The 20,697-nt window shown below is 42.3% G+C and overlaps 1 protein-coding gene across 2 annotated transcripts in view; it reads left to right on the top strand.

Moving 5' to 3' along the window:
• Positions 1-19,418, top strand: part of SNAP25 (synaptosome associated protein 25) — a 74,932-nt gene extending 55,514 nt beyond the window's left edge. Inside the window, exons 4-8 of one of the 2 annotated variants that reach the window (XM_081906606.1) lie at positions 3,787-3,835; positions 10,015-10,132; positions 14,456-14,581; positions 15,382-15,526; positions 17,746-19,418. In XM_081906606.1, coding sequence (XP_081762732.1) covers positions 3,787-3,835; positions 10,015-10,132; positions 14,456-14,581; positions 15,382-15,526; positions 17,746-17,814 — 507 coding nt within the window. In that variant the 3' untranslated portion in view covers positions 17,815-19,418. Of the gene's footprint in view, positions 1-3,786; positions 3,836-10,014; positions 10,133-10,284; positions 10,403-14,455; positions 14,582-15,381; positions 15,527-17,745 lie in introns of both variants that reach the window. The other variant, XM_081906605.1, reaches the window with a different exon arrangement.
• Positions 19,419-20,697: the final 1,279 nt, after the last annotated feature.

The raw sequence follows: 20,697 nt of genomic DNA, 5'->3' as shown, positions 1-20,697 counted from the left end.
ACATTTGACCTCTGGGCCAAGTCTGGAGGAGAAAAACATGAAGGAAAAGGCCAGTTCTCATGATAAATCAGCTTGGCATTTAAGCATTCTGCTTTCAGAAAAGAACAGCTATCAAGGGAAATGTCGTGAACTACTGGTGTTAGGGATGGGTTTATTTTTGCAGTGATAACAATTGGGAGGGTAGGGAAAGCATGTATGAAATCTTCTCCCAAAGATCAGCACTGTCCTAGCATAAAGCTGCAGTCCTGAGCACATTTACTTAAGAGAGTAAGCTCATTGGCCACTGGGAGGGCCATAGCTCAGGAGTCTGCATGCATCAACATTGAATGCAGAAGATGTCTGCTTTGAACCCTGGTGCCTCTAGGTGCGGCTGTTAGTATTCCCTGCTTGAAACCATGGAGAGCCACTTCCATTCGGTGTAGACAATAATGAGCTAGATTGAGTCATTAGTCTGATTAGCTTCAGACTTTAGATTAGCTTCAACCAGAGTCAGGGCCTTTTCAACACTGGCTTCGGCCTGGTGGAACGCTCTGTCTCATGAGACCAGGGCCCTGCAGGATCTGATTTCTTTCCGCAGGGCCTGTAAGACAGAGTTGTTCCACCTGGCCTTTGGCTTGGAGCCAATTTGATTCCCTCCCCCTCTTTCTTTTTCTTTTCTCCTCCTATGATGAGGCTGCATTTTAATATTTTAATGTTTCAATATTTTAATGTTGTATTTTAAGTTGTATTCATTCAACTTGTTTTTATTATTGCTTGTTAGCTGCCCCAAGCCCAGCCTTGGCTGTGGAGGGCAGGGTATAAATAAAAATTATTATTATTATTATTATTATTATTATTATTATTATTATGTAAGAAATCTTCCTATATGCCTAATTAGTGCTGCACATCACCTTTTCCTCTGAAGTCATGACTCTCTTGAAACACACACACACACAAATGCACACATTATGGCAAAGATTTTTTCCCATGTTCGCATGCCCCAGTGGAAATGAAAAGGTTTCTTTATGATGGGGGAAGGTTCTCTAAAAAGGGGCTCCATTTTTTTGCAGGAGTCAAGAAATGAGCAGGAGTGGGTGGCATCTAGAGGGAGATGGTTGCCTTCCAAGTGATTACCTTTCCATATTTTAATGGGCCATTGGGCTACACCAGCCTTTAACCTGGTGCTCTCCAGATCTTTTAGACTACAACTCCAAAACATAGTAGTCCAAACCATATGGAGAGCACCTAGGTGGTTAAGGCTGGGCTACAGGATGGTGTCAACACACGCAAATGGTAAATAAGGAGTTCCTTGTACAGCTGGGAGGCACAGGACTGAGAAAATAAATTGTAACTCATGCCTAAGAAATGGTTCTGCAGCCATTCCTGTGTCCTTAGGCAACTGACACATCCTTTTAGTGTCTTCTAACTGTTGGCAATGTCAGGCTGTCCTAGTAGTTTAATGTCTCTCCTACCTCAATCAAAACAAGGTTGCTACCCCAGAGTAAATGAAATGAAATGTATTTAATTGCCTGCTTTTAGACTGTGTGCTATGTTCCTCCAAGCAGACATGATATGTTCCCTTTCGATCTTGAGGAGTGCTTATGGGACATGATGACATACAAGTGTTTGGAGTGGTTTCTCACACACAATCTCTTGCTGCACAGCCCATTCTGTTCAGGAGGGTCTTTTCATATCCATGAGCAGGTGGGAACAAGGGATGGACAAGTCCTCTTCTACCATCCCCCATCCATGAGCTCTTCTTAGCAGGGCTGGCCCACCCATCAGGCAGAGGGAAGCAGCTGCCTTGGGCGGCCGAAGCTCCCAAGGTGGTACCCCTGTGGGTGCCCCACTGTCCCCCTGTCTCCACTGGTGGCAGAGAAGCAGTGCCACCATCAACACTGATTTTGTTGAGATCTTGCAAGACCTTGCCAGAACCTGCAGTAGGTGCCGCCACTTTGCTTCTTAGGATTCAAGCCTTTCTCTTTGCTTAGACAACTTTTGACCCACCAAGCTGAAACCATAACATCTCAGAGAGAGAATCTTCTCATAACTTTTCCGAGAGCTCCCCTGTCCCCGCAGCCTCTTCACTTTTGGGGAAACTCTGCCTCCCTCAAAAGAGACTGTTCAGTCAAATCCTCCACTCCCTATCCCTGTTTGACTCAGCATGGGTATTTGTGAAGCCCATTCTCTGTCAAGCTATGTGTGGCATTCACTAACCAAGGTTCAGATTCTGTTTCCGGTTCTCACTCAAGCAGAGACTATTCTTTTCCACATTCCTGCCTCTGCCTTCCTTCACCTTAATCTTAATTTCTGGTTTTTTAATATTGTATTTATTTACCCTTATCGTGACACGAGTGGCACTATGGTCTAAACCACTGAGCCTCTTGGGCTTGCCAGTCGGAAGGTTGGCGGTTCGAATCCGCCTGATGGGGTGAGCTCCTGTTGCTCTGTCCCAGCTTCTGCCAAACTAGCAGTTCGAAATCACACCAGTGCAAGTAGATAAATAGGTACCACTGAGGTGGGAAGGTAAATGGCATTTCCGTGCGCTCTGGTTTCTGTCACGGTGTCCCGTTGCACCAGAAGCGTTTCAGTCATGCTGGCCACATGACCCAGAAAGCTGTCTGTGAACAAACGCTGGCTCCCTCGGCCTCAAAGCAAGATGAGCGCAGCAACCCCATAGTTGCCTTTGACTGGACTTAACTGTCCAGGGGTCCTTTACCTTTTTTTACCTGTAGAATATCACCCACTGACTCCATGACAAAATTGCTGCTCGCATCAACAATAGCATCATTACACGAGTTATGAGTAATCAAAGATTTGATCCTGTGCTCCAACGGAACAGACTAATTGAGTTCAATGGAAATTTGACTGGACTTAACTGTCCAGGGTCCTTTAACTTTAACATTTTTTACCTTAGTGACTGGCCACATATGCATACAGAAGTAGTAGTAATAATAATAATAATAATATTTATACCCTGCCCACATCTGCCTGAGTTCCAACAGAATATTAAAAACTTGAAGCAGGGTCTCATGTCAGTGGTAGGTGGCAGAAATTTGGTAGGTAGCCCCAAAATTTGGTTCACACATCCAGTTTTTTTAAGACGAGCCTCGCTTTTCCTTTTGCTCCTTCTCCAACTGTCAAGTATTGCAATGAATACTAATGCAATAGAGAATCTTCCATTTATTTCATAGTGTTAATGGATGCGATTGAGGAATTAGATTCACTTAGCATGTAAAGCTGAACCTACCTGATTCACATTCCCCCAAAACGAGATGCAAACCCAAACACAGCAATCCCTCAAAATTCACATTTTTCTGAATTTTGTAATGGAGTTCTCCAGCAGAGCAATGTGTTCAAATACGCATACGCCAAGGTAAAATATGCATTAAAATGCATATATTAGTGACAATAACATGCGGAAATGCATTATATTAGGGAAAATAGAAATACTGAAGAAAAAATGTCTATATTAGGCGAAATTGCATTTGAAAATGTGTATATTGGGAAATGTTCACTAAAATGCTAATGACTTCTTTTTTACAAACATTGCAAGCAAATGTAGAAATGTGGAGAAGTAAATTTAAGACTGGAAAAATGAGAAACTAAATGAAAGCAACTGACAGCTTCATCATCTCTCATGTGATGGGTTCCTGTTGATTCCCTTATCCCTTGCCATTCCTTTCACTGTTGATCTTTGAGCTTCTAATTTTTTTCCAGATCTAGGGCTGCTTGTTCTCCCACTAATTTCTTTCTTTCTCTATCTCTGTCTCTTCGTTTCATCCTCTTATTCTTACTGGAATGTAGAGCAAAGATGCTGGTATCAGGACCTTGGTTATGTTGGATGAGCAAGGAGGTAAGTTCAGATAATTTACATCATCATCATAATTATTTTATTATTTGTGCCCCGCCCATCTGACTGGGTTACCGAAGCCACTCTGGGCAGCTTCCAACAAAGATTAGAAGTCAAAAGCATCTTTTCAATGAAGTGAATGATTAACTGTAGATATCTTTTAAAGGTATCAGTAACACATGCATGTACGAACCTGGTTACCAGTGACAGAAAGTTGAAAAAGTCTTTTCCCAGCACTCATCAGAATCAACAGGAATTCCTGAACCCAACATTTCCAAAATAACCCCACTGCTTTTTAGAGTGTGTGGTTTGAAGACTGTAGCCTTTCCATTTTGCCCATGCTTATCTACACAAAGGATCTGTAAGCCAAAGCTCTATAAGTCCGCAGTGCGCCTACAGAACTCTGCACAACCTGACGTTGCCCTATCATCTTTGAAGTCAACAAACATAAGCCTTTGCACACATGGAACATGGACAACATTGAACAGAATGGGGCACATCCACCTTGCTGTTGGCTCAGTAGAGCTCTCTCCAGAGTAGTTAAATTGAGCAAGGGTGCTTAGTAGTTCAACATCAGTTTCACTCCTAAGCACAGGTTACCTGGGAGATCAAATTCTCTAAACTCTGGATTTAAGAAGTAATCTTGATACTCAATTCCTATTGAGCATTGAGACCTAAAGGGCAAAGCTGGTTATAGAGAGCATGCAACCATATTGCAGAGGCAGGTGACAAGATTTTGAAAGTGATCACCGCACCGATTTCAATGTTATTTAACCAAATTTGTATCACTTTTTTTAAAAAAAGCGTTGTGCAGGTTGGATAAATACGACTTGGGGAAAATGTGATTTGCCTATTGTGTGCAGTTGGAGCAGCTGGGCCTCTGGCTGTCTTCGGGGACCCCTCCTGTCATTTGTGCCTTAGCAATGTATGCCTCGGCAGATGATCCGATTAATGAAACCGTTTGTTAACCTTGCCATGTGATCTTTTCCCAGATGACCCTGACAGCAGAAGTTACTTAGGATTGTTAGGTGTTATATAGAGGATTCTGATATGAATCATTGGAACGTGCAAATGACAAAGAGTATCACATTCCTTTGTGTGCCATACCCCTTTTCCCTGCCCGGTTTTCATAAGGCACCTGTTTGCTTTGATGCTGCGAGTAATTTGCAAGACAGAAGCCTCCTGAGTCAACTTCAGTGAAAGCGCTATATAGGAGAATAAGGGTTTATTTCTGGTATAGAAAGCAAGTGCCTTTGAGGTCATCAGTGCAGTGACGTGATGTGCTGAGTGTGTAGCCCACATGGCAAATCACAAAGCACCTCCATGAAGCCTCTTGGTTCTCTTGCTGATATCTTGAGGAATTCAGTTGCATGTGAAGATCCCCAAAATAAAGACACAATAGACACAGAATTTAGTTTAAGGTTTTTGGCATTAATTTTGGCCACAACTGAATTGATTACAGCATGTGAGTGGTTGCTTAGGCATTGGTTGCAGACTACATGAACCTGCACAGTGGCAGGAACAGGACTGAGACTGGGCACCACCATATGTCAGTAAGAGAAAGGGGAGCAAGAAGCTGACTTCCATCTCACAGCTCACCCCAGATGCTTCCAGGGGATCTGGTGTGGCCCTAGCCCCTGGACAGGGTTCGGACAAAAGCAAGGAGAGCCTCTGGATTCCTTTAACGGAATTCCCTAGCAGCAGTGATGGAGAGGCAGGCACAGCCAACCACGTCCCCTCCACAAAACATTGAACCAATGCCTAACCGCCAACCTTACAAAGTTGTGACGATTTGCTACACGGTAGGCAGAAACCAAATGGCAACAGCCAATCAGCCAAATGGCAAAATTCCTACCGGGCCCCTGCTCCAAAACAGACGACCCCTACACAGGCATAGAAAGGCCAAAGAACAGCCCTAAATATAGGGTGGGAGGGTGGGTGATCCGATGCATGTCGCAGGAAAGAGAAAGCTCCCAGCAACGTGCAGCAACTTAAATAGCCCCTCAGTAGCCAATAGATGACCCAACAGGCCAAATTTCTGCCCCAGCAACCGAGGGGCAACCAATGGGGTGTTGTGGCTATCCAGACAGTCGCACCCCACAACAGGGAGGCAGTTTAGGTGATCTCACCGCAACACATGCCCTCCATGATGGAGGACACGATCCGCCATTAGAAGGGTTGTTAAGCACATTTAAAGGGTGTGTTTTCGTGAGACGTTTTGGCATGTCCCATGTATCTAATTCTGGTCCAGGTGAAAAAAAATCCAGTTTCAGTTCTATATGCTTTGGTTGCCTATCAATGGTTAGTAAAACCAAGCCCAAAATGATAAGACTACACTAGTGGCCAAAATTGTGGAAACCTTTTGGGAAAAGTGTAATTCTGAGGTTTGATGGCTCATAACACCATTTTCTTTTAGAGTAATGCCATAAAATTATATATCAATGGAAAGATAATTTAATGAAGAATGTAATGCAACAAAGTTTGTTCAATTATCTGTATTCTATCAAAGGTTATAGCCAAATAACCAGAAAAAGAAGTACAGCTTGCTTAGGTTGATATGCATTAGCTTTCCTTCATGTGAATGTAGCGAATGAGCATGAGTGTTTAGAGAGCCAATCAGGTGATATGAGCCATCAAACCTCGGAAATGCACTTTTCCCAAAAGGTTTCCGCAATTTTGGCCACTAGTGTAGCTGTGCTAGAGAGAGCATAATATGCAGTTCTGTCCTAAACACATTTACTCAGAAGTACCGTAAGTCCCACTAATCAATAGATTTTATCCCGTAAAAAGTGTGTTCGGTACTGCAGCCATAGGTTCCCATTCCAAAAACATATAATTCAGTCACTGTGGCTATGTTACATTGAGTTATATTAGGGGTCAAAACTGGATTAAGTCCAAGCGCTTTAGGTTAATTGGAGTTTACTAGGTCTTAACTTGCAGCAGGTCTTGGTTTTGCTGAATTCTGGGACACACTTTCAGTCCTAGGCTCATCCCCACAACATACAAAGTAAACAACAAAAGGCCTCTGAGCATGTACAGAGAGCTTAGCCTTAGTAATTGAATAATGTTAAAGTGAGTAAGGACATGGAAGTCATGCAGGAGAGTTTCCAGGCATGCATGAGCCACAGCACCTTTCTGTGCGGCAAAATTAATTGTCTGTTGCATCAGGCTTTCTTCCTGCGCATTCTCTCTACTCCTGGCAATTGTCCCTTAGCCGGCTGCTCAAGTCTTGAAATAGAAACAGGCAGCTGCTGCTTCTACTCCAAAGCCACCTGAACATTGCCCTACACTGAGGTCATCCTCCTGCGGCTAACTAAGCTGGCTTCCTGGAAGATTTGCACGGGCAGAGCAATGTAAAGCTGCCCTCGTGGCAAGCAAACTCTGTCCTGACGTACCTGACTCTTCCTCTCTTGTTCTCTCACCCATTCCACAAGCTCACTCAAACCAGGACCCTGAAACTTAGATTTTATTTGATTTTACGCATTATATTTCTACGCTGCTTTTCATTCATGTGAATCGCAAAGCGGCTTGCAAGCAAGCAATAACTGTAACAGAACAGAACATCGGAAATGCAATGTAAATCGTATAGAACGACTGACAAATCATCAGTAAAACAATTGCAATCTGTCCCAATCATGCTATTGGCAAAACACCTAAAAAATAAGCTAAACAGCACAATTACAACAAAATTCTTATTACAGTCGTACCTTGGAAGTCGAACAGAATCCATTATGGAAGTCCATTTGACTTCCAAAACGTTCAGAAACTAAAGCACAGCTTCCGATTGGCTGCAGGAAGTTCCTGCAGCCAATCGGAAGCCATCGAAGCCCCATTGGACGTTGGGCTTCTAAAAGAACATTCAAAAACCAGAACACTCACTTCCGGGTCTCAGTCGTTCAGGAGCCGATTTGCTTGTGAGCCAAGGCATTTGAGATCCAAGGTACGACAGTATAGGAGTCACAAAGTACTATTGTCCCCTCTCCCACAAACCAGTCTACCAGTGCTCATTGTACAGAGGAGGACTTTGTAAAAGCTCAGGGGCCTTGATTTCCTCCGCTATGAACATGGATGGAGTTTTCTCTTTATGTTCTCATGTCTTCCTCTGTTCCATGGATAGTTAAGGCCTCCAGACTCAAACTCTCATAATCACTAACAACTGGCTATGTGGTTTGGGGCTGATATGAGCTGTGCATCCTAGTTCAGGAGTAGACAATATAGTGCCCTGCAGAGTACCACTCCCATCAACGCCAGCCAGCACGGCCAATGATCAGGAGTGATGGCAGTTGTTATCCAGAACATCTGGGGATCACCACATAAGCTACCCCTGTCCTAGTTTATGTAGCCTAGACCAGCAGGTGCTCTGCATGCATTAGACCCTATGTTCAGTCTTGGGTAGGAACGAAGGAGGAATTTGGTTCCGTAAGGCTGTTGATGCAAATCTATCCAATTAATGCTTTCTGAAACAGTATGCAAAACATTCTTTTCTCTCTCTCTTCTCTTTAACTTCAGGAACCAGCCTTGTATTTGTTGTTTGTGAATCGATTTCTTCTTTTCTTCTGCTAATCTGTTGAAACATGCATCTATATTTTCGTTCCAATGCAGAAAATAAGAATAGAACTTGCTTCGGGATTCTAATATTTCATTTCTTTTCCCTGAGTAGCTGCGATGATTTTTCCTCCTTGGATTAAAATGTTTCTTTCCTATAACTGGCTAACACACTGTGCTTGAAAGCTGGGCTCTGAATCAGATTGTTCTCTTAAGGAGAACCAACTTGGGATAGGCCAGCAAAGTGATTTGGTCTACACTGGTGTTGAAACAATTGACTAAGAGGGTGGTGTCTGACCAAGTTTTACTCAGTAGACCCATTGAGATTCATGACCATGCCTAAGTTAGGGCCGTTTATTTCAGTGGGTCTACTTTGAGTGAAATTGTCAGTAAGGTGGCAACTCTACCCATGCTTAGATTGTCCTGCACGGTTGTTTCTGCAATCTCAGTGCATATCATTACATTGGAGTGGGTTATTTTTGCTGCTATAGATATAATAGTGGCATGGAACCACTGTCTCCTGCTTGAGAAAATGGGGGGTGCAATTTGTGCTACCCTAAGTAAGCACCAGGCTGTGGGTGTTCATGAAAGTCATTTATTGTTTGCATGTGAATCCACTGTGATGGGCCGGATAGTTATGTTAAACTGTTATGATGAAAAAACAGGTGTAACTCCACTGAAGTAAAAGGAATTACATTGGCCTAATCATGTCCTGGAAGTCATGGCAAAATGAGGTAAGCAGCAAGAATAGGGAATTATGCTAGTCAAGAACAGGAAAATGCAACAGTTTGTATCCTTATGTAGTCCATCTGCTCTGAAGCTACTTTGGAGCAAATAGAAGTCCTCTCATCCGCTTCTCTGGGCATCAAACTAGGTCTGCCGATTCTTGTAGTTCCTCCTACTGCAGTGGGGTTACTCCTGAAGTATAACAATGTCACGGACAGAGGAATAAGACCCATGGTCTTCTCTTCTTTAGAGATGGACCACGGCCAAAAAATCAGATCTGAAGAGCCTCAGTCTTTGAAAAAGTTTGTATCTAGACATGGATCTTAACTCAACTCCTCATATCCATTCTTAATACCATTATTAACTGTCTGCTTTCCCACCAACTCTCAAGTCATACCAATTACATTTTCAACCACCATCAAACTCATAAGTGGAAGTACTGTAGATATTTTCCATGGAAGGCCACCATTTAAATTGTGTTGGAGTTTTTTTGTAATTAATGTACATACATACAAGGTAATAACCCCATTTCTTTCTTTCTCTTGGATGCCATTGATGTCTTAGTATCTGGATATATAGTATTATGTTTCTGGATACTGAGGTATTTGGTAGCACCTCCACGTTTACATTTTGTTCAAATGACTAGATCTCATTTTATTTTTATTTTCATTGTATGTGAATGTGCGTGTGCTTTACCATATTAGCAAAGGGCCTCACTCTTCAGCCTCTAGGTTTGCTTCCATCTTTGCTTCAATGCATCATTTGCAATTAATGCATTGAAATGCCCCCATCACGATTCAGTTTCTCCATCAAATCATTTCTTCATGTTCTGTTGAAGACAAACAGCTGCAACCGTGAAATAAAACAAAAGTACAATTCATTCCATACTGTCATCCCTTTGTCCTGACCAGAGCAACTCGATCGTGTCGAAGAGGGCATGAACCATATCAACCAAGACATGAAGGAGGCCGAGAAAAATTTAAAAGATTTAGGGAAATGCTGTGGGCTTTTCATATGTCCTTGTAACAAGTAGGTACTGGGTACCAGCTCTGCTCTGCAATGTCCAGTTCTTTGTCATGAGTGAATGTCTGAAGTTTTCTTTTCTTTTTTGTCTTTTTTCTTTTCTTTGTCCCTTTCCATCTGCTTCATACTGTGGGGATAAAATACTTGTGTTTAATCAGAACAACTGGAGCGCATCGAAGAGGGAATGGACCAAATCAATAAGGACATGAAAGAAGCAGAAAAGAATTTGACGGACCTAGGAAAATTCTGTGGTCTTTGTGCCTGTCCATGCAACAAGTAGGTGTTGCCTGCCTGCCTGCCTGCCTGCCTGAAATCTTGAGCACCCAAGGCTGACCGCAAGCTAGCAAGCCTTGTGATGCTCATCCTTGCTTAAGGCACCTGGGCAGGATGAGCATGTGGCATGCAGAGAGAACAATTCTGGTTCCAATGCGTTCATCTCATAGCGTAGACCAGAGGTTCCCAAATTTTAGGGACCGACAAACCACTCTTGCCCTGCTTTTATGAAAAAAATAAATAAAACCCTCCCAGGTTCCTCCTCTTCTCCCCACTGTCAGCATCCAAATTCCCAAGCGCTATGGATCCAACCATTTATTTCCAAAAGCAGCTACCTGGAAACTTGAATGTTGACACGGGGGAGCGGGGTTGTGGCTTCACATCAGTCCCAGTGGAGAAGAAGTGGCAGATTGCCCTTCCCCTCCATGGATGGTCACTGGTGTGACATGGGAACTAGACGAGGTCGAGATCATGGTGGCTTCGTTAGCTATTTGAGAGCCACTTGCCATCATCTCAGAGTTCACGAGTGGCTTATGGGTTTAACGTTTGGGAATCTTTGGCAAAACAGTGAGATCACCGTAGCTGCATTTAAAATCAGGCATACCACAATGAAACCTTCACTGTGGACACTTTTAAATGATGAAGATTTCAACATTTTACAGAGTGTGTACTATGTCGTAATAACCTAAGCTTCAAAAATTATGGCGCTATCTCAGAATACTGACTTCTCTCTCGTTCTCAAGCTTTAAAGGGAATGCTTTCTTGACCATGAGCTGTGCTCCAAAATTGAATAAAATGACCATTTGGGGCCAAAAACAATACCAACATCCTATTTAATCAGATAATCTCTCTTTGCGAGGTCTGGAGACGTGCCGTAGTTTCTTGCTCGATCCCAAGAAATGGGGAGTTTTTAAATTTATTTTTATATATTGGCAGGAAAACTAGACCCATTTTGCTAACTGTCATTCCCCAATTGGGTAGTGTACACCAAGCAGAAATGTTGAAATGTGCTGGGTTTGCTTGCATGTTATTGTCACAAAATGAAAATGCAGCATTAAAAAATGTGATGTCTGGACTTTGGAGGGAGGCAGTAGACATGAAAGAACAGGCTTCCTGATGGATAGCAGACTTAGTATGCACTGACACTGCATGAAGCAATTACTAAAAGTACGTTAATAAGTAAGCTGCCCCAAATGGTGTGTATGTTAGCGAGTGACTGAGTGTGTTCAAGTGTGTTTGTAATCTGTTTCAGCATTTCATTACTCCAGCTTTACAGTAGGCTATTTGCCTAGTCACCTGGGGTGAATAATAATTCCTCTGGGTGAATAAATTGCCAAACATTTCTGGGAAGGTATATTTCTTGTTCTGATGTGCAAGGCTGGATCAGTCCTTCAAAGCAAGCAGCAAAAACCAGCCAGAGCCCTTGCAGAACTTAAAGAGAATATTGAAACAGGAGATACCAAAATCTGCAATGGCAGTAGAAAGTTTGGATGGCTGAACTTTATGCTGGCTACCCTTTTGCATAGATAAGAGAGTCAACCAGTGGGTAAAGTTGTGTGTGTGTGTGTGTGTGTGTGTGTGTGTGTATGTGTGTGTTGAAAGGGGGAAAGAGTCTATTATCCTAAGCAGACCTGACAATCTGAAGGAAATTCTAATCTCAAGTGTCAATTACTGTGCTAAAAAAAGTCACCTGAACTAACAAAATCCAACTAGCATTCAGGCTGGTAGAATTGTTTGTTTACCTGTTCAGTCATTATTATTTATTATTATTATTATTATTATTGTTAGCATTATTATTATTAGCATTATTAGCATTATTATTAGCATTTGTTAGCCACTTTATACCAAAGATAACCAACAGCATACAACACAAAATTTCTGGATTGCTTATCAAGCAACACAGCAACTTCTTCTAACAATCCCTGCTAGTATGCAGCCTGTTCATCTGTATGGTTATTAAGAAGCACACCCTAATGAGTCTTATGGGCCCTACTACCAAATATCCCTAGGATTTCAGCTGGACAGCACAACCCTAACTATATTTATTCAGAAGTAAGGCCTCTTGATTTTAATGCAACTTACTTCTAACTTAACAATGCAGTCCTATGCATGTCTACCCATAAAGAAGACCCACTGAGTTCAACGGGATTCATTCCTGTGTTGACATTGAGGGCAATGAAACTAACACCTGGGTCAGCAAGTATATGTTTGTGCTATTAAGTCCAATGGCAGTTTATGGAACTACAGTCAAACTTTGGTTGTCAAACGTAATCCGTTCTGGAAAACCATTTGACTTCTGAAACGTTCAACAACCGAAAACTGAAAGCGGAAGTCTCAATACAATAGGGAAACTCAAAAGAGAAGCCATGTAGCCCGTTCGGCTTCTGAAAATCGTTCAAAAACCAGAGCAGTTACTTCCTGGTTTTCAGCTTTCGGTAGCCAAAACATTAAAAAACAGAGCCATTTGAGAACCAAGGTTTGACTGTAGTAAGGATTCTTCATTTAGTCCACTCAGTCTCCAAAAGTACTCAACTTAAAATATCTTTCTTCACACAATTTATGAAATACAGCACTCATTAACAGTGTTGTTGATTAGCACATTGTTTGAAATCTATGGCCAAATGGAAAACATTGAACAGTGTTCAGATCATACGTGCCACTATTACGAAGTAGCAATAATGGACATTTCTTACTAACGGCATCCCAAATTTTCAAATTCTCCTTTCTTCCCTCAGATAGGAGAGCTTCATATTTAAAACACAGACTTGTACATACCTCATTAATAAAAGTAATAGCTGTCTTTGGTTTAAAGCCCCAAGAGGGACTTCCTGAAAGGGAAATAATTCTGACAATGAGCTTCCATCATGTCCAATTTGTAATCTCGGATAGCTTTTGTTCTGAAACAACCCAAAGGAATGCTGCGCATGCTAATATTATCTGTCGCCTCCTGGTATGCCTGGATTTTAACTTCTCCGTGGTGACTCAGTCAAAGATGGCTCCTCAGTTGCCCTGTGCAATTGAATTCGCAACGTGGCTCTCCAAGACGTGGCTTTCCAGGGCTGAACGTTTTAAGATTTGCAACATAGCTGAAGATCCATTTTTGCCTGTGTCCCACTCGCTGAGTAGGCTGTTACTGCTAGTGCATTAAGAGAATGTTTGAACCACTGGGGTTAGCTGTGCTTTATGGAGAATGCTTCACTTTCTTATTCATGCCTGTACCTGGTGCATGAAAAAAAAATTATATCTAGAAGAATTTCCCTTTCTGATGCTCAGCTGCTACACATGCTTGTATTATAGTTATTTATCTGTTTCTTCATTTTTCCCGCACTCATCCCACTAATTTTACTTTTTGTCTCTGTGGACAAAGGTTTGTGCATCAACTCTGGATGTATATTCTTTCCAAGTACTATACCGATATATTATTAAAATATCTAATCTAAATTGCCATATATGACCCCAGAAGGCAAACAAGCCAAGATTGATTTCACTGGAAATCACTGACAAGTTTGGCGGAAACAGAGGTTTATTGTGCCACACATAAAAAAGCAAGTTGGCCATGGTTTTGTGTTCAAGAGACCAGATCTGTGTGTCTTTTAATCTTAATCTGTCGCTGTGATGTACACACTCCCCTCTGTGGTTTCTGTCTTCATGTCTGTACGGCCGTATGTTCTCTGTGTTATATGTCCAAATATCCCATGTGTCATGAAATACAGGTTTTCTAGCTGCGTTTCATTTCTTTAAAAAAAAAATAAAACGAAACAACAACAAAAACGCAAGCCCAAATTCTTGTTGACTTGGCAATCGCAGGCAACTTGATTGGAAATGAAATTTCTAAACATCGCAGTTGTTGTGGCAGCAAAACGATGAAAATGAAATCAATCCTTTTGTTCAGTTGTATGATATATCGGTATACCAGACTCTCCCGTCCCACCCCCTTGTATGAAATGCTCAATAGCTTGACTCGGCTCTTAGCTTGAAGAAATAACAATTGTCACATTTCTTGCAGTTGCTTCCGCCCAGTTTCTGCTTCGTTACTCACCGTCTCTTTTTGCATAGGCTTAAATCGAGTGATGCTTATAAAAAAGCCTGGGGGAATAATCAAGATGGGGTTGTAGCCAGCCAGCCGGCACGCGTTGTGGATGAGCGAGAACAGATGGCTATCAGCGGTGGATTTATCCGCAGGTGAGGCTTGTTCTGGGAATCTTATTTTTAACCCATTCTTACTCCTCTTTCTTTCCTGTAACTGGCGCATTCAGACCATATGGTCCTACGGAGAGGGTTTGTGGTGATGCTGTACTGTTGTTTATTCTCCAAGTTGACAACATCCAAGTCAAATGAGTCCGAGTCTTTTGTAAATTTCCACTGACATCCTATGTCCTATGTGGGAGGGGTTCTGAAAAAACTTCAGATTGGCCCGCAGGTTGGTGGACTTGTAAAAGGGTAAAAGGGTACAGTGGTACCTCGGGTTACATACGCTTCAGGTTACATACACTTCAGGTTACAGACTCCACTAACCCAGAAATAGCACCTCGGGTTAAGAACTTTGCTTCAGGATGAGAACAGAAATCGTGTGATGGTGGTGCGGCAGCGGCGGGAAGCCCCATTAACTAAAGTGGTGCTTCAGGTTAAGAACAGTTTCAGGTTAAGAACAGACCTCTGGAACAAATTAAGTACGTAACCAGAGGTACCACTGTACTGTACTAAAAGAGTACAGTGGAACTTGGGTTACGTACCGTCATCCTTACGAATGCTTCGGGTAACGTGGCAAATTACTATCTCAGTCTTTTAAGGATGTATATATGACACTTTAGGATAAAATCTTTCCTGCGTGGCTTAGAAATGAGCACCTGTTTCATGACTTTCTGACAGTAAGCAGCGATCAAGTGCATTGCTCTGAACAGGCAAAGAAGTCTAGCAGTTTGGGATGAATATGTAGCTTTATGATACAGTTCAGATCACCTTTACTCCTTACTACTTGACAGGGTAACAAATGATGCCCGAGAAGGTGAGATGGATGAAAATCTGGAACAGGTCAGTGGCATCATTGGAAATCTCCGTCATATGGCCCTGGATATGGGCAATGAGATTGACACACAGAACCGCCAAATTGACAGGATCATGGAGAAGGTAAGGGCTGACCTGCTGTTCGTACCCTATATTCCTTGTTCTGAGCATGATAATAAGTTTTTCTTTTCTGGATCAAAATGTTGGGATAAAAACTAAGAGTGTGTTTAATTTCCCCTCCAGTTTGTGGGGTTGTAGGGGTTGTAGGGATGCAGGTGGCACTGTGGTCTAAACCACAGAGCCTAGGGCTTGCCGATCAGAAGGTCGGCGGTTCAAATCCCCGTGACGGGGTGAGCTCCTGTTGTTCGGTCCCTGCTCCTGCCCACCTAGCAGTTCAAAAGCACGTCAAAGTGCAAGTAGATAAATAGGTACCACTCTGGCGGAAGGTAAACAGCGTTTCCGTGCGCTGCTCTGGTTTCGTCAGAAGCGGCTTAGTCATGCTGGCCACATGACCTGGAAGCTGTCTGTGGACAAACGCCAGCTCCCTCGGCCTATAGAGTGAGATGAGCACGCAACCCCAGAGTCATCTGCAACTGGATCTAATGGTCAGGGGTACCTTCACCTTTACCTTTTGGGGCAAAGCATTTAGTTTCTATGCTAAACTGATGCATGCAGGGACTTCCTTTTTAGCAGTATATAAAGGCTTCAAGGCATAAGCCTCATGGCATTTGCATGAAATTTGTTTCTGGTCTAGATAGATACTTCTATGTCAGCCTTTCTCAACCTTAAATTCCCAGATCATAGAACTGTAGACTTGAAAGGGACACTGAGGTCCTCTAGTTCAGCCTCCTACAAGACAGGAATCTCAGCTAAAACATCCATGACAGATGGCCATCCAACATCTGCTTTGAAACTTCCAATAAAGGAGAGTCTTTGGTTGCCTCAAAAGATAATTCCTCCATAATGCGTATAGGACTAGGTATCAAAAGATAAAATCAGAAAAAAATAGGTATCTCACCATGCGCAAAAGATAGGAATGTAAGATTGAGACTGCCATAAATGCACACCTTCAGGGAATGAATTCTGCAGCTAGGTAATTTTCTTTATCCAGTAACTGAATGTAGTGACAGATCCTCACCGGACTCGAGAATAAGTACAGCAACGTTAGCTTTTCAATGCCCAGCTGTACCATTTGTTAAGGGAACTGGAATGGCCCCTTTCAATCCAAATATAAAATGCATCATGCTTTATCCTGAAGTTCTGGAACTCCTCGTCACTGCAGAAGACCTTTTTACACATGCACACAGTAGTGGAAAGTTCAGCTCATCTGAATGAGAATTTGGCTTTATTGTCTACTCTGCATGTATCTAGAATCAAAGAATCATAGCATTGTGGAGTTGGTCATCTAGTCCAAACCCCTGCAATGTAGGAATGTCAGGTAAAGCATCCATGACTGATCCAACCTCTGCTTAAAAACCTCCAAGGAAGGAGAGTCCACTACCTTCTGAGGGAGCCTGTTCCACTGTCAAACAGCATCTTACTGCCAGAAAGTTCTTCCTGGTGTTTAGTCGGAATCTCTGTTCTTGTAACTTGAAGCAGAGCAGGGAAAAACAAGCTTGCTCCATCTTCCATGTGACAGCCCTTGAGATATTTCAAGATGGCTATCACATCTCCTCTCAATCTCCTCTGTACCAGGCTAAACATACTCAGCTCCCTCAACTGTTCCTCACCAGGGTTCGTTTCCAGACCCTCTCTCATCTTGGTTCCCAGATGTTCTCGAACCATAACTCCCATCGTCCATGACACTAGCTAGAAATGATTGATTGATTTTTATACTCTGCCCTCCCCGGCCAAGACCGGGCTCAGGGCGGCTAACATCAGGTATAAAAACAATTGATTAAAATAGAACTTAAAAACAAGATTAAAATACTACTTAAAATGCAGCCTCATTTCAGTGGAAGCCCAGATCAAAAACTGTTTGGGGGGAGAAAACGTCAAATCTTCACCAAGGCCAACTATCCAGACTAGTCCTACATGGGCCAGAAAAAAGCCAGGGAGGTCCCCAAATAGGGGTTTCATCACAGAAGGAAAAGGAAAAGAATGATAGTTGTAGCCCAGCAATTTCTCGAAACCCAAGGTTGAGAAAGGCTGCTCTAAGCAAATAAAGATGGTGGTTTGTTCGTTTCTCGCCAGCACTGAACTTTTAGTGTGCCCAGCTGCACTCTAAGCAACCTGGGTCATCCCCAGATAGACTGGACGGGAATATTACTCAGGATAAACTTCAGCCAACTCAGTTGCACCTATTCCACAATTACATCTCTCTCTCTCTTTCTCCCATCTAGGCTGTTTCCAACAAAACCAGGATTGATGAGGCTAATCAACGTGCAACAAAAATGCTGGGCAGCGGTTAGATGTGCCCCTGTGCTGATTCTCGTTCTAAACACTGTCCGCAAGGGCAGCACTTTCATGCTTTTTTCTCATGGTATTTACCAACTAGGTTTGCACACATGCACATATCAAAAAAACCCCACACACAACAACAACCACCCCACCCCTCTCTTTCTGCTCTCCCAGCCCAGCCCATATCCCAGTTGTAAATGTTGTCCTGTGTAGGTTGTCAGCTTTCCCAAAACGATACTTGTAAATTATTATCTTCCAGATCTCTTCCTTTCCAAAGGTTGTATATAGTACTGATTCGATGGCTATAGCTCATGACAACGTTCGATATATTTGTTGGATTTCTATTGCCCCCTCCCTCCCCTCTCCCTCTCCCCGCATTTCTTTCTGTCTGTCTGTTTTTGGTTGGTGAGGTTTTTTTAAACAGCAACAACGACAACAACAACTTTATGATGTTTTTTGCTGAATGACAAACAAATGTAGGAATGCTCAACGTGCTGTTAAACTTTTAACTATACAGTATTGTTCTTGTAAAACTGTTAACATTCCACAGAGCCACCCGCAAGAGTATTTTCTTTGGGTGTCATGTCGTTTAAGCACTTAAGAATTTGGTGTTTTTCTCTCTTTCTCTCTCTTTCTCGGTTCTCCATCGCTCTCTCCATTGGTCGTTATAAGTTCATTGATTAGACAGTGTGGAATTCTATAAGTTATAACAAGCATTGCACTAAAAAATAATGATACTAATAAATAAAAAGTGACGTGATTTTATGCATTTATTGCATGAGAAATAGACTTTTAGACTCCTTAACTTAAGTGAGACTTTTCCATGGCAGTAGCAACATCAACAACAACAAAAAGAAAAAAATTAAAATTAGCATGCTCCGTATTGGGACACTGTCAGGACTATGTTATAATACCAGCAAGTTTGCAGTAGTGCCATTTATTTCTTCTTGTCAATATATATATATATTATATTATATTATAAATATAAATATAAATATATATAGTTATGAGCCATGTTCATTTCTTTTCTTTTCCCTTTTTCTTTTTTCCCCTTACTTTTAATTTCAAAAAGAGATGGATTTGGCACTCATTTAACCATTGCCAGCAAATTAAATGTTTGGCTGATACTATTGTCAAGGACAAAAAAGATATTTAAAAATGAAGAAAAAAGCATCAACAAATAAGAAATAAGTGTAATATATATAGTTTGTCTGCTGCTTTCAAAGACTATCTTTTTTCGGGGGGGAGGGAATGGCTATCATATGAAATGTTGCAGAGAAATGTAATTTTTATAAGGCTCTCTCTATCTTTCTAGCTACTCTCTCTCTCTCTCTTTCCATTTCTCTCCCCTTCCCCAATGTGGTTTGTTATTGGTAGAGTTCTCTGTTTGCTTATCTAGAGCTATGCACACCAAAATCACTGCGATGTTTAGTAGCTGTTATTAATTAAAAAAACAAAAAACAAAAAATAACCTACATGAATGAAAATCTAGATAAAACTGTGAGATTAAATATAGTTGCCGCATGTACTATGAAATTCCTTCTGTCTCCTGTCAGTTTGTGACGTGATTGACATTTTGTAGCTAGTTTAAAAATATTAAAAATTATAGACCCTCTGAAGGCTTTTTTCTTAATCTGTTTTTTGTTGGCTCTTTGCTGCCCATACCTTGTTATTTCCCACCCATCAGGAAACAAAAGGGATTCTGTGCTGATCAGGTGGCCCAGGTGATTCTGAGCAAGCAGCCTGCCTCCCGAAACGCAATGTAAATTTTGTGTTTGAGGCGAGCAGAGAAAATAGCCCTGCCCTGCAGATCTGTGGCGTTCCTGCAGCCCTAGGATATTTCAGTTCTCCTTCTTGTGAGGGTAGAAAGAGAGAGGGAGATGCTGCTACCCTGGGCTCCTCGCCATGTCCGTGGATTCTCCCCTAGAGTGTGCCAGGAGATGTCTTGCCAGATGCAAGGTGCTTCTTTTAAAATGAGATTCAGAAGCAATACAAAACACAAGTGAGTGAGAAGATTAAAGATTTCCTTCTAAACAGCAAGCAATATGTACATACCAAGCAAGTGCTTCATTCTGCCACTGGGAAACCCTCAAGAAGCGGTAAAGTGACTCAGTTGGCACGGCCCCATGACCAATTGATCTGTGCATGAGCTTCTCCTTAACTCTGCCCCAAACCATCCAATTTAGACATAGCTAGCCTGTGTGGCTTGCCCAACCGGCTACGTGCAGATTATTCATTAGTGGCTATGTGCAGATCATTCATTAATGGCTACATGCAGATTATTCATTAGTGGCTACGTGCAGATTGGGACGTGGGTGGCGCTTTGGGTTAAACCACAGAGCCTAGGACTTGCTGATCAGAAGGTTAGCGGTTCGAATCCCTGCAACGGGGTGAGCTCCTGTTGCTCGGTCCCTGCTCCTGCCAACCTAGCAGTTCAAAAGCACGTCAAAGTGCAAGTAGATAAATAGGTACCACTCTGGCAGGAAGGTAAACGTCGTTTCTGTGCACTGCTCTGGTTCGTCAGAAGCGGCTTAGTCATGCTGGCCACATGACCCAGAAGCTGTAATGCCGGTTCTGTCAGCCAATAAAGCGAGATGAGCGCCGCAACCCCAGAGTCAGCCACAACTGGACCTAATGGTCAGGGGTCCCTTTACCTTTATGTGCAGATTATTCATTAATGGATACGTGCAGAGTATTCATTACTGGCTTGATGCAGACTATTCGTTACTGGCTATATCTAGATCATTCATTAGTGGCTACGTGCAGATCATTCATTAGTGGCTACGTGCAGATCATTCATTAGTGGCTATGTGCAGAATTATTCATTAGCCACCCTCTCCCAATGCCTCACTTTCTCAAAACAATGTCCAACATCAAAGAAGTTACCTAGCACT

This window comes from Podarcis melisellensis (genome assembly GCF_964234715.1).
Source record: "Podarcis melisellensis genome assembly, chromosome: 3".
NCBI classification, from domain to species: Eukaryota; Metazoa; Chordata; class Lepidosauria; order Squamata; family Lacertidae; genus Podarcis; species Podarcis melisellensis.
The sequence above is the reverse complement of the archived record's forward strand: the minus strand, read 5'-3'. Positions and strand labels throughout refer to the sequence as shown.